Source organism: Crocodylus porosus, unplaced genomic scaffold (assembly GCF_001723895.1).
Source record: "Crocodylus porosus isolate Cpor-Errol unplaced genomic scaffold, CroPor_comp1, whole genome shotgun sequence".
Lineage (NCBI taxonomy): Eukaryota > Metazoa > Chordata > Crocodylia > Crocodylidae > Crocodylus > Crocodylus porosus.
Window position 1 is genome coordinate 19708812 of NW_017728948.1, and position 17040 is coordinate 19725851.

At 46.8% G+C, this 17040-nt stretch overlaps 1 protein-coding gene across 12 annotated transcripts in view; it reads left to right on the top strand.

The window, feature by feature from the left end:
• Positions 1-17040, top strand: part of ABLIM2 (actin binding LIM protein family member 2) — a 260365-nt gene that overhangs the window by 229182 nt on the left and 14143 nt on the right. For 10 of the 12 annotated variants that reach the window (XM_019553313.1, XM_019553314.1, XM_019553317.1 and 7 more), the window contains 3 exons: positions 2622-2676; positions 4599-4663; positions 4822-4902. In XM_019553313.1, the coding sequence (XP_019408858.1) occupies positions 2622-2676; positions 4599-4663; positions 4822-4902 (201 nt within the window). The remainder of the gene's footprint in view (positions 1-2621; positions 2677-4598; positions 4664-4821; positions 4903-17040) is intronic. The other 2 variants (XM_019553325.1, XM_019553316.1) reach the window with 1 other exon arrangement.

Here is a 17040-nt window from a genome sequence, read left to right on the forward strand (position 1 = left end):
AGAGTAGTCTGTTTACCTTAGAGTTGTCTGATGGCAAGTAGGGTGTTGAATTATGCTTTTCTTGTTATGATGTTTCATATTTCACAGGAAGATGGTGATGGAAGGCTCTCTTGGGCAAGGAATTTGAATTTTGCTTCCTTTTGATTCAACACCTTGAGACCTGAAAGGAAGTGAAATTCAAAACCTTGAGACCTGAAAGCTGACACCCTTGCTCCAGCCTTTTGTTGTGAGCCAAATTTGCAGGGTCACAGAGCAGTCTCAACACACGAGAATTCCTTGCCTGGTAGGGCCAGGATTGTTTTCTACTAAACTGTTTATTGGCATGGGGGTCCTGGCAGTGGTGGCAGCAATGAGTCTCATTGGCCTGCTCCACCCTCCTGCATTGAGTCCTGCCCATTAGGCCATGAAGGTGGCTCGTACCAGTCCAGCTAGGCTGCAGCCTCATGCCCGCTATGGGTGCACAAATCTGGAGGGCATGTGCTCCCCATGCCCCACCCCCATACAACCACTGACCCACACACTGGGGGGGATGAGGCCCGGGGGCAGGAGTGAGGGGCAGCAGCAGGCTGTGGGTGGAAATGAGGGGGACTGGTAGGGCCAGGATTGTTTTCTGCTAAAACTATTTATTGGGTTGGGACTGCCCATCAATGTTTACAAAAGGGTCCTGGTACAAAAAAGTTTGAGACCACTGGATCAGATGACCTCTGGAGGTCCCTTTCAGCCCTACTTCTCTATGCTTTCTATGTGGGTACAAGGGAGAGAGAAAGAGCTACCAAAGTCCCAGTTATGGCCTCTGCTGTATGACTTGTGCACGGACTTATCTCTGCTTGGCCAGGAGTATGCAGACGCTATAGGGGGAAGGACAAAAACAAATTATAAATTATTCTATACCAAATACAAGTACTGGAGATCTTTTGCTAGTCAGATTTCAACCATGCAATAGACATTCGAGAACAGCAGATGGGAGCATTTCTTTCATCTAAATGGTGCAAGGGCCAACTTGAAAACTGCATGGAAGTTGAAAAGGTCGTTCCAGGTCCCCTCCTTTAGGCCAAAACTGTAGCATTCTTTTCAGCGAGGATATTCTGTGTTTGGAATGCAGACTTATATGAACTTTTGTGGTTTGTTGTTTTAATCAGTCCTCCCAGTGCTGAATAATAAGATAAAACAAAAAAGAGGGTGCTACAGGTTTTATAAACAGAACCATGTACATGCTTCCTCTCCTAATAAGCAAGAATGAAACTCAAGAATCACATAGAAGTACTGTTTTTCCAGTACATTGTAATATCAGTCAACAGATCATCATAGCACTCATCAATGAGGAAGTGACGGGCACAAAAATATGTTATATTGTTTGTAAACAACTATTTCTTGCCTGTGGCTGCATTTGTGCAACAAAAGGCTATGTTTGTATTAAGGTATCCAAAAGAGCCTAAATTATTTAGGCACCCAATTCCCCACTACATTTCCATCCGGTTTAGATATATTAATCCATTAATCTATGTTGGAGCTGTCCAACTGGCAGCCCATGAGGGCTTAATTTGTTCTCCCCACCCCAGGGCTTCCACCCAGCTACCATTTTCGAGAGGCTCCAAGTTTCCCCTCCCTCTGGCTTTTATTTTCGGTCCCATGGTGAGGGAAAGAGGGGAGGACATATGGCAGAGCAGAGCAGCATGGCACATCACACAGTGTTGGGGAAGCCCATTGTGTTAGGATGCTGTCAGGGCAGGGCATGGTGCAGCAGAGGGCATGGCAGAGCCCATGCCTAGACATTAGCCCAGGTGCCAAGACTTCAAAACAAGTACACTTACTGGGGGGGATATAAGTACCTTTCTTCCCCCACTTCCACCTCTCTTATGTTTGGTGCTTCTGGGGATTGGGAGTCTAGTTGAAGCAGTCTCAGGATGCACAGGGAAAAGAAGTCAAAGACCTGGCCCCATCTCCCTCTGTTTGTTTATTTTGGCATCGAGCATCTTCCATATAAAACAGCATTAATGAAGTCCCTGTTCAGCGTTAGAGAGTCCCTAGTGTTTCTCCCATTTAGGTTCATGGGAAAGTAAGGTTGGAAGTGAGCTTATCCTGTCAAAGCAGGATTGTGTGCCCCATGCAAGATGAGGTGTAAGATGTGTATATTTGAGAGATTGTTTTGATTAATTTTTTTAATTTAGGGCTTAAGGCAGAACAAAATGGCAATATTGTGTCATTTTGATCCTGGAAGAGGGTTGTTGAAGTGGAGATTGTTGCAGGATTCCTAAGGATACCCAGGCTCTGCATTTGCCTGATCTCTGGACATTTGTTACATAGCTGCAAACTATACCTGCAAGCATGAGTGCAGCCGTGGGTGACAGTCATTTGCTCAACACTGCTTATGTTCCATTGGCATAATCTCATCTCTGCACTTGCACATGGATGGCAGGTGTGGCTGCTTTGGTTGCCTGCTCTGAAAAATTATACTGTGTCATATTGAAACTGTAGTTTGCCTTGTAAGGATTTAAATATTCATCACACAGGTAGGCTTTCTTTTTTTATTGTTCTTGTTCCCTAGAGTGTTCTATACTCAAAGTGGGTGCTGCCTGGGTGGTGTATTTTATTGCTACACTTTTTATTTATTTGTCTTCCAGCCTGAAAATATGGGCCAATATGAAACAGACCAGGACTCCAGTTGGGGGATGAAAGGTACTTTGCACCACCATATCAGATGCTCTATACTTCATGGTTTTGTTACTTTTGAGGCATTTGCCAACATCTTGCCACAACAGCTACCTAAGATCCTCCAAGGATTCTGTTAACAGTGGCACAGCGTAGCAATGTCCCTGTTGCAGAAAATCAACTGCTATGATCATTTTTACCTTACTGAGAATGATGGGCTTCAGTGATGTCCTGTCATCATAAAACTAGTGTAACAGAGTATTGGGTCAGGCCCAGAATCACTCATGACTGGCAGTGGCCTTCATTGTTCTCCTCAGTTAACTGGTGATATTCTCATTGCAAAGGAAGAGAGGAAGTTCAGGTCAGTCAACCTTACAACAGGCGACTCATGACAAAAGCATATACATTGGGCTTAATCTCTCTGTTACCATGGACCTGAACCCTGCCAAAAAGTAGTACCTATCTGCTTGAATTTGCCTTACTGGGAATTAGTATGATCATGAATCGGAAAGACTAGGTGATTTAGGTGCATAAAGACCAGTGGCACTCAGTCTTTTCCAGTGACATGTGACCAGTCCCCAAGCCATATTCAGCCCCATGTACTAGGATCAGGCCCTGAGGCCTGGTGCTGCCCTCGCTCACCCCACCACATTGGGATTAGGCCCTGGGCCCCAGCGCCACCCTGACCTGGCCCTGCGCACTGGGATCAGGCACCCAATCTAGCACACAGGGCCCAGAGCTCCCCAGGGCTCCGGAAGTACGGAAGCTGGGGAAGACTGCCACCCCTCCCTGTTGTCAGATTTCTGGACCCATGGGGAGCGCTGTGGGCCAGATGACATGGTGCCATGGGCTGGATCTGGCCCATGGCCTGTTGATTGAGCACCTCTGGTAAAGACAGATGTAGCAATTATACCAGAATGGTATGATACTGAGATAAGCTGTTACTGTGTAACTGACTGTTACATCTGAAAGCTCCTGTTTCAGTTTTGGTTAAAGTTACACTAATATAGCTCATTTATACTGATATAGGAGTATGCAGATAGTTACATCATAAAAGCGACATATACGTCTAGGCAGCAGCTCCCAGTCCCTTTTTAAAATAGCTGAGAGATATATCTGTCCACAGACCCCATTGCAGCGGTGCTCCTAAATCATTTGCAGTCTTCTGAAAATCTCACCCTTAGGCTTTACTGTATGTCTATATGGGGATTTTTGTATTTTGTCTCGTCATCCGAGTAGAAAAGAGTATGACTTTAAAGAGTAGATTCATCTGTCATTTAAAATACCTCAACAATAAAAGCTTTTTACAAGTCTGCTCACTATCTTGGTTGTCTTTTTAAGCATCAGAGTCATATGGAAATTGCTGGCCATGTGGTATTCATATCTAGTGACAATGACCTAACTAGAATATTCTTGGGCAAGTTTAGGCCCAGTAGCCTTAGGAAAAGGGGAAAAAAAACACAGACAAATCTCTTGCTATTTTCAGTGCTATCATTATTTCCACTTTGGTTGATCCAAGTGTAGGGTGTTGGCATTTTGGAACATTCTATTAACTTGATGATTTTCATATGTCTGTAATAATCCATAGGTTTAATGATTGTTAGTAAAGAAAAATAAAGGAGGGATTTTTAGGTAAGAGATCAAATTATCACACACATAAGGCATTTGAGAAGATTGAATATCCTATATGTCTGGAGTACCAGACATACAGATTTAACCCCATGGCGTCAGGAAACAATCTTATGAGTTTCTTGATGTAGATTACCAGAATCATGGTTTCAGCAGTTAGGGACATCCAGAGCACCAGGGTGAAAAGGCATGAAGTTACCCAGAAAAAATGTAAGGGAAATGGAGTCATGTGAACAAGCCATCTCTGCTAACTATTCTCGTATCTAATTGTAAAATAAACCTACAAATTCTAACACATCAAATCTCTTGTTCTCTTGCAGAATACAAGGTAAGAAGTGCCATTCCAACACTGGAAGAAAGCTCAGATTCAGCCCATCCTAGCAAGGTTAAATGTGTTCCTTTTTCTTATTGTGTCCATGTGAAATGTTTGTGTCAAATATGGATACAAGTATGTACCGTTTACACTAGTAAGTTACACACTGACATTTGCACACTGCAGATGCATATTTCAGTAGAGCTCACAAATTCTTTTCTTTCTGGCAGATCTATCCTTATGAAACGCTTATTGTAACAAATCGAGTTCGGGTGAAACTACCTAAGGATGTAGACAGAACCAGGCTGGAGGTAGGACTGGCATTAGACTTTTGGTTTTGAAATTATCTTGTCATTCATTTGCTAATTACAATTACATTTACTCCCAACTGCTTTCACACCAATGAGCATCAGAAGCCATACAGCAGATCCTTAACAGGTATAAGCTGACAAAGCTATTTTGCCCACATTGGAGCTACCCCAGTTTTTAGCAGCTGGAGATCTGGTCTGTTTGTCAGGACAGGCTTGTCCATTAACTTCATGTTAGTGATAGTGATATAAAGCAAACAGTTATTTTGGCAACCAGGATTGGCAGCATACCTAATTCACTGCAGGCAACCCTGCATAGCAGGCTTATACTGCCAAGTGCTGCACCATCCATCTTTGAAAGTTTTCAAAAGCAGGTTAGATAGACCTGTGAGGATGATCCTGCCTTGAGCAGGGGACTGGACTGGATGACTTTGTGAGATCCATCCAGCCCCATTTTCCTATGATACTGTCAGGTGCTGATTACCTTTTGCATACTATACAGTTCTCTTTAACTTACGTAACAATAAAGAAGTCATTGAGCATCTGACAGGAACATGGAATAATTCCTCTCTCTTTCTCCAAACCAAGATACTATATTTACTCAAATCTAAGAGGACCCTGAATTTAAGACAGTCCCCAACACTTAGATTCCATACATGGAAAAATATAAATTTGTTATAATTTTCCATGTATGTAACCTAATTACTGGGGGGGAGGGGGGTCATCTTTAATTCATTCCTTTCCCCACCACTGCAGGTGACAGAAAGTGGGGGGCAGGTGATATAGGGAGGTCAAGCAGATTGCTCACTGCTTGTGCTTGCCCCCCTGTCACCTCTGCCCCATGCTTGCCCCTTTGTAGCTTTTCTCCTCCACTTCTGCTCCTCTTCCTGCCCCCCTTACCCCAGTCTCTGCTCCCCCCCATCATATCCTTGCTCCATGCCAGCAAGCTCTGTTCCCATTCTAGCCTGGGGCACTGAACATGGCCCCAGCCCAGCCCTGTAGTAGATGCATGGGCTGTACACCACTGCTACGGGGCTGGGTTGGGGCCCATGCTGAGTGCCCCAGGCTCTAGTGTGCATGCAGTCTGCCAGCATGGATCTAAGGTAAGGTGGGGAAGAAAGGAACAGGTGAGGGAGGAGAGGCTGAGTGGTAGTGGGGGCGATGGTGGGGTACAGAGGTGGCAGGGGGGAAATGGAACAGGCAGCAGCTGTGGCCACAGCCCCAAGTCTGGGTAGGGGCTGGAGCCCATGCCACAGCTGCCACTTGGCCCCTACTGCCCTGGTTGGTACTAGATTTTAAAATGAAGGGGCTTCCCCCCCATGTTAAATGGGAGGGAGAACCACATCTTAGTATCAAGTGAACACAGTAATAGGAGCCAATTTCATATGTATGAATGTTCATGGGATCCTTAGCGTCCATGTTGAGCAAACAAGATATTTCCTTTTAAATGTCTGTAGCAAAGTCCTCCCTACAGAATAACCTCCACGGGCATTTTTACACAGGCTGTGGGACATAGCACTGGACACTTTAATTAGCAAGCCACTCTAATGAAGAGTGCCCTAGTGTCATGTAGTCCCCGTGCTGAAAAAATGGCAGCATGGTGCTTTGAACTAAAGCTCAAACATGTTTTATTTCAAAGCACCCCACCACCATTTTTTCCATTGAGGGATGCATGGGGATGCTGATACACAGGACACAGAAGGCTGCTGGAGCGTGTTGATTTGTGTGCTCCAGCAGGCTCGATTAATCGAGTCTGCTCCAATACACTGGATTTCCAGTGTGTCAGAGCAGACTCCCCACACATCTTTAGGAGCACCATGTTACTAAATGTGTCTGCTTGGACATAACCAAAGGCAGAGTTTATCCTGCTGGAATGTGAGCCTTTGTTTCCAGGGAAATGGGGGATCTGACTTTGTTCTCACTCACACTAATATGAACTGGAGACATATTTCAAAATCAGTGGGATCAAGCTAGTGACAGTGTAATCAAAATAGGGACACAAATGTTTTAAGTGTCCCTACAATAAACATACTAAAAGATGATTCCAAAGGGCTAAATCCCTATTCATGTTCAGGCACCATTGACCAAGTGGGCCTGTGTGAAGTTTTGTCTGAATAATAAAAATCAGGATTTACTTCAGTAATTTAATTCGATATACATTAATGCCAATTAATTTTAAGAATCAGAAATCATAAAACTGATTAGCAATTCTGCTCCTGCGGGAAAATTTTGTGTTAAAAAAAAATGATTCTAAGGTCAAAACTATTACATTTGCCAAGAAGAGGAGAGGAGAAAACTGACTCATCTTTAAGCAGAAAACAAAAGAAAACCATTAACCAGCTGTAAGTTTCTTTGTGAAGACAAAATAGTGACTGCATTATTAAGGATCCATATAGCACAGCCTGTGGTATTTATTGGAATTGGTGTATGCTCTTTAAGCACTTTAGTGTGCTTCTCACTTGATTACCCAGCAAGTGGTATTGATTTGACTGTAAGAAAGAAAATGTCTCAGATGTGTACTGTTTTAAGAGTAGGTCATAGGCAGGCACCAGAGGCATAATAAAAAGCATAAAGAGCCAAAAAAGGGGGAAAATCACACATCTGGACACATCCTATACATTAAAGGACTCCTTTTTTTAACATTAAAGAATAGAGTCTTTGTTTAAATACATCAGACTGGTCTGAATAGAGAGTGCAGCTCCAAATTGCTTTTCTAAGACAACATATAGTTTGCTTTGGATGGATAGCGGATGTCCTGGCTGCCATTATCAATAACTCATACATTGTCCTCAGCTGGGATGGCTGTTTGTTTAACATTAAAGTTGCTCAGCCTGCTTCACACCAGGTGCAGGCCTGTGCCTAATGTCTCAAGAAGCCCAACCACTTCAAAGATCTCACAGTGGTTTGCAAAAGAATAATAAACAAGATGTGCTTTAAACCTGCAGTAGGAAAGCGATAAGGGGACCAGAATGATTCTGCCGATTGTTGCACTATGTTAAACACATACCTCTGAAAAAGGAGCCCTTTGTGCGGCACCTTACACTTATTAGGGAATGGCAGTTTTTTTAAACAATTAAGTTAGCAACATTTTAATAGGATTATAGCTACTGGCAAAACAGAGGCACCAGAGCTACGCATTCAAACCATATGCAAGCTGAGTGACAGGAACAGACTGTGGGAGCGAGGGGGAGGGAGTTACCTTTTGCATTCATGGATCACTATGAATAAGTAGCTTTGCAAAGAAAATTAGTCGGTCATTTTTTCTGGTAAACTAGTTACACATTGCAACATAGCTACCCAGTTGTATGCTCAGCCAGCCACAGGCTGGAGCAAGGCCAGAACTCCAGGAGCCTCTGCCTCCTTCCACTATGGCAGCTTCACAGGAAAAAAGTAGGATTTCAACTGGAGAGCCTGTACAGGGCCTGGCTACCATTTTTAGTATCCCATAGACTCATGAGGGCAGGCCTTAGAGTCATGGAAGCCAAAAATAAAACTTGACTGGGCCTTTGTGGAGTCACGCTAGTGCTTGATATAGAACGCAAATAAGAAAAGAAGATACCTGACCACCCAAGCAAGTTTCTTGTGTAGACTGACTGCAGTCCATTTCATATGGCTGAGCATGGTGCCACCCATGAGCAGAGAGGTAGCTAGCTATATTAGTCTGAAGTCAGGCACAAAGCAAGTTACAGGGGCATACCTTATAGACTGAATAGCCTATTCAGTTAGTCCATAAGGTGCACCTCTACCTTGCCTTCTGCCTTCCTGATCTTGTCAAACATCAATGCCACTAAAACTGATGATTCTGAACTCACAAGGTCTCTTTAGTAACCGTATTGTAAGTTGACTTTAGTTTAACTCCTTTTGGGGAAAATGGGCACATTGTTAACTTTGAATGTTTTGGGGTAGATGTCAAGGGAATGATGTATTTCTGTTCATTTGTGTTTCCCACTTATTAAGGAAAATCTGTTTATTGAACATTTCTCAAATGAAGACTAGAATCTAGTGACAGCTGTTAGTTCTTTGTAGTCTTATTTAGGGAAGGCTATATTAGTAAGACAAGGATTTTTACTTCAAGGTGAGTTACAAAAAAACTGTCAAAGTTTGCCTCACTCTGATGTTATTTTTATAGGAAATTTGGTTTAAGTTTTGTAATAATAGTGTTTGTAAAACTGTCTCTGCAAGCCTGAAAGGCATAGATGGCAGAAGCATCCCCCAAATGCAGGGCAGTGGGTAGGGCATCAAGGCAGCCCAGTCACAGGCTTTAGGCAGCTGCAGCAGGAGTGGGGAGGGGTCCACATGCAGCCAGGATCAAAGCCAGGATTACAGCCCAGCATGTGGATGACTGGCTGCCCAGCACAGCAGGCAAGTATCAGTCGATTCTGTGCAGGGGAAGGGGCGGGGGGGAGCAGAACGACGCCCCCATGGTAAGGGAGGGAGCGAGGCACAGGTAGGGGCAAGGTCTGGCATGAATGGGGCCCTGGCTGGGCCTGGTGGTAGGATGCTCAGAGCCTGAGCAGCTCATCCAGGGGCACAGGGGTGCTCCTACCACTGTGCGCACCCTGGGGAAGGCCCAAGGGGCATGTGCCCCCTGATCTGTGCCAGAGCTGAGGCAGTTGCCTCTGTGCAGTGTGCTTGCGCCCTGCTGCAGCTGCTCCAGGAGTAGCACCACACCACATGCCTGCTGGAACTGGGCTGCACGACACCCCCTTCACATCTGGTGGCGGGATGTATATGGTATCGCATGGGTCCAGAGGTAGCAGCAGCTCCAGCAGGGTGCAAAGTGCAGCCTGCAGCTGCAGCCACTTCCACCCTGCACACAGATCAGGGGATATGTGCCCCCTGGGCCTCAGCTGGGGTGCACATAGTGGTGCGAGCTCCCCGCACCCCCGGACAAGCCGCCCGGGCTCCGATTGTCCCACCACCCGGCACAGCTGGGGCCCCATTCACCCTGCCCTTCCTGTGGCCTGCTCCCTCCTGCACCATGGGGGCCTTAATCTGCTACCATCCCCATGCCCCTTCCCCATCCCCCACTCCTTCCTCCACAGACCTACCTGCTGGGGGGGGACACATGCTCAGCCCCCCCAGATAATTATTTCTCCCTCCCCCTATGCTGGAACGTATCTAGAGAATAGATAGGCACAATTGGAAAATAAATTCATTAGAAAATTACACACATTGTTTCTTCTGGGTCATAAGTATCCAAAAGCAGGATTCAGTCTTTTGTTTGTTTCTTTCTTCTACATCAGCCTGATACAACTCCCTTCCCAGTGCTTGCAGAAGGGACAGTTTAGCCAACACTGAACTAATACATGGAAAAATTTGAATTAATTAAAATAAAAGATCTGCTGATGCATAGATATATTACAGACTCTCAGAGTGTTTGAATTAGAATTAACAGACCGGCTCTTACGTTCAGAAGAAAGTAGGGCCACCCCGCCCTAGTCCACCCATCTTGCTCCTACCCAACAGGAACAGTTCCCGCTTGGCCATTTGCCTGGTATCCCCACCGGACTCTGCTCCAGGACTTTTGACCAACTAGCCAGGACTGGACTGTGGGAATGTTCCAATGTGCCTAGGATGTATGATCACCCTAGCTGTAAGGGTACTCACAAGGTCATCTAGTCCAGTCCCCTGCTCAAGATCATCCCAGACTAAACCATCTCAGCCAAGTGTCTGTCTGACGTGCTCTTGAAAAATTTCCATGGGTGGAGATTCCACAACTTCTCTGGGCAACCTGTTCCAGCACTTAACCACCCTCGTAGTCAGAAAGTTCTTCCTAATCTGCAACCTAATCCTTGATAAGTATAAAATGACTGACTTCAGTGGAGCTTTGTGAACTTTCAACTGAGGAGCTGACCCAGTATATATATATTTTTATCATACTGATCTAATTTTAGCATGAAACAAATGAAGCCACCATTCAGGAATGATTCTGAAGGAAAATGGTTTCATAGTTTCATAGTTGGTAGGGCCAGAAGGGACCTGAGCAGATCATTAAGCCCAAGCCCATGCCATTGCAGGAAAGAGTACTGGGGTCAAATGACCCCAGCAAGGTGATTGTCAAGCCTTGTCTTAAAGACCCCCAGGGTAGGAGCCAGCACCACTTCTCTTGGAAGTCGGTTCCAGATCCTAGCCGCCCTGACCGTGAAGTAGCACCTCCTGATATCAAGCCTAAATCTACCCTCTGCCTGCTTGTGACTGTTATTTCTAGTCACTCCTGGCAGTGCTCAGGGGAACAGGGACTCCCCCAGTGCCTGCTGGTCCCCTCTGACTAGTTTGTAAATGGTCATTAGATCCTCCCTCAGCTTTCTTCTGTGGAGGCTGAACAGGTTCAGGTCCCGTAGCCTCTCCTCGTTGGGCCTGCCCTGCTGCCCCCTGATCATGTGAGTGGCCTCCTCTGGACCCTCTCCATGTTGTCCACATCCCTCCTGAAGTGCAGCGCCCAGAGCTGGACGCAGTACTCCAACCAGTTGGCCTTCCTGACTGCATGCCCACACTATTGGCCCATGTTCATTTTGGCATCAATAATGACTCCAAGATCCTTTTCTGTCTCTGCACTGACGAGAAGGGAGTTCCCCAGCTGTAGGTATGCTGCTAGTTCTTCCTCCCCAGGTGCAGCACCTTGCACTTGTCAGAATTGAAACCCATCCTGTTCTCATCTGCCAACTCCTATAAACTGTCCAGGTCCGATTGCAGCCTATTCCTCCCTTCTAGCGTGCCCACTTCTCCCCACATCTTAGTGTCATCTGTGAGTTTGAACAGGGTGCATTTTACCCCCCTTGTCCAAGTCGCTGAAGAAGATGTTGAATGGTGCGGGCTCTGCGGAACCCCACTGCCCACATCCCTCCAGGTCGAAAATGACCCGTCCACCACCACTCTCTGGGTGTGGCCCTCCAGCCAGTCAGACTGTGTAGGCATCGACACCACCGTCTCCTAGTGTTTTAATGCGAATGGGGTGAGAGACAGTGTTGAAGACCTTCCTAAAGTCCAGAAAGATTATGTCCACTGTGAGACCTGCATCTAAGGATTTTGTGACCTGGTCGTAGAAGGCCACCAGGTTGGTCTGACAGGACCTGGTAAATAGATAGGAATGATTAGTAACATTTAAGTACAATAATTGGACAAAACTCAAAGGGAGCATCTGCGCTAAAGATAGATTTACTTTACAAAATTTATTTCAAGAAATCTAAGTGTATGTAATTCTAGTTATTGAACAGTTTTTCAATAGATAAAAGCATAGGGCTTGCTATGTGTAACAGGGGGGCTACCAGGGCTGATCTCCACGAGGCCCACCCACCTGTTCTTGGGCTAACCGCCCACTTTTTTGCCCACCACGCCTTGGTCTTAACTGATTAATTAATAGATGTAATAAGGCAGGAGGCAGCCCATTTTCTGCCCCGCTGCTAGAGGGCCCTATCTGCAGCTCCACTCCTCCCCTACACCGCAGCCCAAGCCTCGCTGATGACATCATGATGTTCTCATACGTGCCGGTCCCCCACAATGGGGCCCAGAAACCTACTGTAGGACCCCACCTGGGTTTCCTCCTTTCAGGCAGACTCTGCCATCATACCAGGCTATATATCGCCCTGCCATTGGTTCCCCTTTGGGTGTGGTCCCCTCACTGGGACCTTAAGGTCACACTAGCCCTGGCCCACCTCCAAGCCAGTCGGGACCCCAGGCCCCTGGCTCTTGGTCTTCCCTCTTGGTGGGCCTCCTTGCCCTTCTGACCTTCCTGGTCCTGGCCCCCACCTGGGCCAGTCAGGGGACGCTCTGGCAGGCCCTGATGTATGACCCGTACTCCTATCCCAGGGTCACCCTCTCTGGGTCCTCTTTTATGGACATGGGGAGCTGGGGTACGTCACACCATGACTGGTGCCTCAGGATCTCACCCTGGGGACTCTCACTCCAGCTGATGTTATCTTTGACCCACACTCTGCCTCCCAACGGTGGAGGACTTATTGGGGTCAGGGCTCAGCTCTCGCTCTCTCTGGCTGAGCCCCCTCTCTCTTCACAGGGCTCCACATTGCCCTTTCTGGGGCTTCTGATCACTTCCCCCTCTTGCTGTGGTTCCACAGCGCTGGCCCCCTCAACTGGGGCTCAGATGTTATAATTGACCCAAACTCTGCCTCCCGGCATTGGAGGACTTACTGGGGTCAGGACTCAGCTCTCTTGCCCTCTGGCTGAGCCCCCCTCACACTGGAGGCTCCACAGTGCTCATAGCGCCCCCTTTACTCAAGGTCTCAGGGCTTCCCTCCACAGGTGGGCTCAGGTGGCCATAGCCGTGCCTAGCCCCAACTCTCCTCCTCGGGGTCTCAAACCACCACAGGGCTCAGTCAGCCTTGGCCACACCTGGCCTCCAAATCTTCTCCTCAGGGCTTGCACCTCCACAAACACTTCCAGTGTATGCGACCCACCCTAAGGTGAGGGCTAGGGGTTAAGGCACCCCAACCCAGCTTTCACTGGGGTGATCACTGGCCTGGCATTTCCTGGGGGCTCCTGTGCCACTGGGAGCCCCACCAGGCCACCCATTCCTGGAAGGGTGTAGTTTCCAGTCGTACCCAGGACCAGGAGCCTCCTGCCATCCCCTACAGCTCCTCCAGATGAACCTCAGCAGCCCTCAGGCCAGGCAATGTTGTTGCCCCCCCAAGCAGCCAAACTGCCTTCTTTATATAGGCAGCCTGAGCCTAAAATGGCTGCCCTGATTAGGCACCTGGAGGCTGCCAGCTCCAGGGCCTTAAAGTGGCAGGTACACATACTGCCTTGCTACACTATGCACACATATTTTGAAGGCAAAAAAAATCATCTCTCACAACAGCAAAACAGTTGTTCCTAGGTCCTTGTATAATCTTTTATGTTACAATATAACCTGAGGTGAGCAAAATACGGCCCATGGAATGGATCCAGCCCACCAAATGGTTCACCAAATGAATATCCAGCCTGCAGCCACTCCTCTAAAGGAGAATTGTATCTGGCCAACGGTTGCCTTGTCTTTGGGCGCCTCTCACTCTTCTTCCTTCCCTTTGCTGTAGTCGGCTGCAACAGCAGCAGCAGCAGCAGCAGCAGCTTTAGCATCAGTGGCCTGGAAGCCACTCTGTTCCCCAGCCTGGCCTGCCCTGCCTACCCCCTACCCACCAGTGTGCGCTCCAAGGCAGGAGGCACTGAGATCCCGGCCAGGCTTCTGCCCGACGAGACTGTCTGTGTGCAGTTCTGACCCTGTGACCATTTGCAGACCAGACAGCCCAGCCCCTGATGAGAACTGAAGCTCAAGTATGGTTTACCCCACTGGCAGGGGAGGGTGTGAAGAGATGGCCAGGAGCCATGGTTTTCCAGGCCCTTCCAGGTTGGTCCGGAGCCTGGTAGGGCATGGGTACCACTAATATGGTGCCATGCTCTGTTCCTGTGGACTGGTTCAGGCTGCACCACGTGGGTGCACTGGAGCAGCTGGTACAGTTCCTGAGTGACCCTGGTGTGGCTCCTGCCCAACTCCGAGTCCCCGGCATGCAGCCAGGTTGGGCAGAAGCCAGGCTGGTTACTCCAGCTGTGGCCACGTGGCCTGAAGCAGGGCATGAGAACACAGAGCAGCACGGACCCAGCCTGGCCACCTGCCAAGAATTCAGGATGGGGGAGGAGGTGCAGGGAGAAGTGAGGAACACAGCACGGCACCAGCCTGGCCAGATCTGGATAACCTGCAACACCTGGCCGACTTCTTCTTGCACCCTGAGGCCCCGAGGCCCTGGCACATTGCTGGGCTACAGCTCCCACATGCCACTTTAGGCCATGTTGGTGCAGCTGGAGTGCCTGGTGTGGCTCCTGCCCAACCCAGCCACATGCTCATGACTGAGAGCTGGGGAGAGGGTGCAGGGACAGTTGCTGGGAACTCTTTTGTGTGTGTGTGTGTGTGTGTGTGTACACGTGATCAGAAACCAGTTCAAATCTGTAACACAACAGAACTTCACTGCTCATAAACTGCTTTCAAAATGGCCAAAAGTGGTTTAAGATAAACCTGGATGGATGTAGTGTCAGACTTACTGAGTTAGGTAAAGTCAGTTTATTGACCTTCTGTCCCAGATCCCCTCCAGATTCAAGTTAACTCACAGTCCCTCAGTATCCCAGGATGCTTTGCAGGGTGGGTGGCCTTGCCCAAGCTGTGTTCTCCAGCTCAGGCCAGCACCCACAGGCTTCTGGCCTGGGCCACTGCAGGCATGTAGCTGTATTTCCAGAATCAAAATGAATGTCTGTTCACTTGCTTCTCAATTCAATCTATGTAGTTTAGACTAACCTGTGAAGATTGAATTGATTCAGCCTTGGGCTTTTTGTCTGTCTGTACTCAGCTTGTGTGTATCTGTGTGTGTGTGCGCGTGTGCACTCGCATGCATGCAGCCCTCAACAGTTCACCAAAACTTGTTAAGTGGCCCTCCAGCTCAAATAATTGTCCACCCCTGGTATAACCTTTGCTCTGAGTAACAATCATTCAGAAGATTGACTACATTACCAGAGATTTCTCCTACAAGAAAATGGTACCTATTTGGGAATATCAATTTAGAAACCGAATTAAAGAAGTGCAACCCTACGTATTTTGGCCTGCGTGTCCAGTGTTAATTTATTTATGTTGATTCCTTGCCAGTTTATCTTTTGGGGCAGATAAAGTCTTAGTGTAAAGATTGCAGAATGTGGCCTTAAAATGTTGCCAGTGCTAGAGCATTTGAAGAAAATTGGTTTATTAGACTTACCATATTCTGTAAGATTGGAAAGAAGAAATTTATACCAGTGAAACTGCAAGACAATGCACATTCCAGTTCAGATAGTCATGTTTTATAGAGTTTATAGTTTCAAGTTTCCAAAGGCCAAAACATTCCGTCTTGACTTTATAAATTAATACATTTCTTAACTGTAACATTCCCAAAGGCTTTTTTCCTACTACTCAACTTTATCCATGGAAGCTACTTCTTACCAGCTTTAAACAATCAACCAGTTTTAAAACATTTTATTATTAAATGGATGCACTGGAACCTTTAATTATGAAACACTCATTTAAAAAATAGCCCCAAACTGGACAGCAAAAAATGTCAATAGACTTTCCCAGTATATGTAACTCAGATAAAATATTAAGCACACTTCAGTAGCATAAGAACTGAAAAGCCACAGCTTTGGAAGTATTTAGGGACCTAAGAATGCATGTGGACACTTTGTAGGCATATTTAAGTGCTTATGAGCCTGATTCCCACTGAAATCAATGCAAGTTAGGATTCTAGGGACTTCTGAAAACCCCACAGGGTATCTGATTGCACTTTCATGCACCAAAATGCCTTTGAAAATCTGGTCTTTATATTCTTTAATTCCTAAAGGACATTCAGGGAAGGGGGCCCATGCAGTGTGTGGCTCCCAGCTGCTCCAAAGTTAGAGAGACCTGATCTATACCACTTCCCCACCATTATTGAATACCCTGTGGTCCTCATGACCATTCCTCTTCCGCAACTGCTCCTCCTCCAGAAATCTGGCGGCAATCTGCCCTGAGGGTGCCTGCAGGCACACAACTCAAGCGTGCTGCAGACAGAGAGCTCAGGGTGACAGCAGGAGGCACCCACAAAGTGTATCACTGTGCAGAGCAGCAAAATGAGCAGGGTCCTTCTCCCAGCACCGCACTCAGCCATGCTGGGAGATGAAGTACAAACATACCTAGAAATGGTTTTAGAAAAAATTGCCCTGGTCTTTATTTTTTAGCCAGTATCAGACCTCGTGGCTCATTTGCTATCACGGTAATGTAAAGCACTTCTCTCCATGCACTTTTATAGTGGCATGTTGGTAGATGCTTGATTGTTTTTCTTCTTTTCTATGATTTTTCTTAGCACATGAGGTGAAACTTGACATGTGACTGTGATTTGTGAATGTTACAAGCAGAGATTAGCAGTGTCTCTCATTTTCAATGTATTGTTTTGGTTTTACCATTTGTTTTTATCTACATGTATGCTTTTCTTAGGCTTCAGATAGGACACATTCTTCATTCCTTCCCATGGAATACAGTTTAAAAGAGTAACCTATTTTGCTCGTGTTTCAACCTGCCTAATTCTTGGTTTCGGAAGGATAGAGTAAAAAACAAGTGTGTGTGTGTGTGTGTGTGTGTGTGTGTGTGTGTGTGTGTGT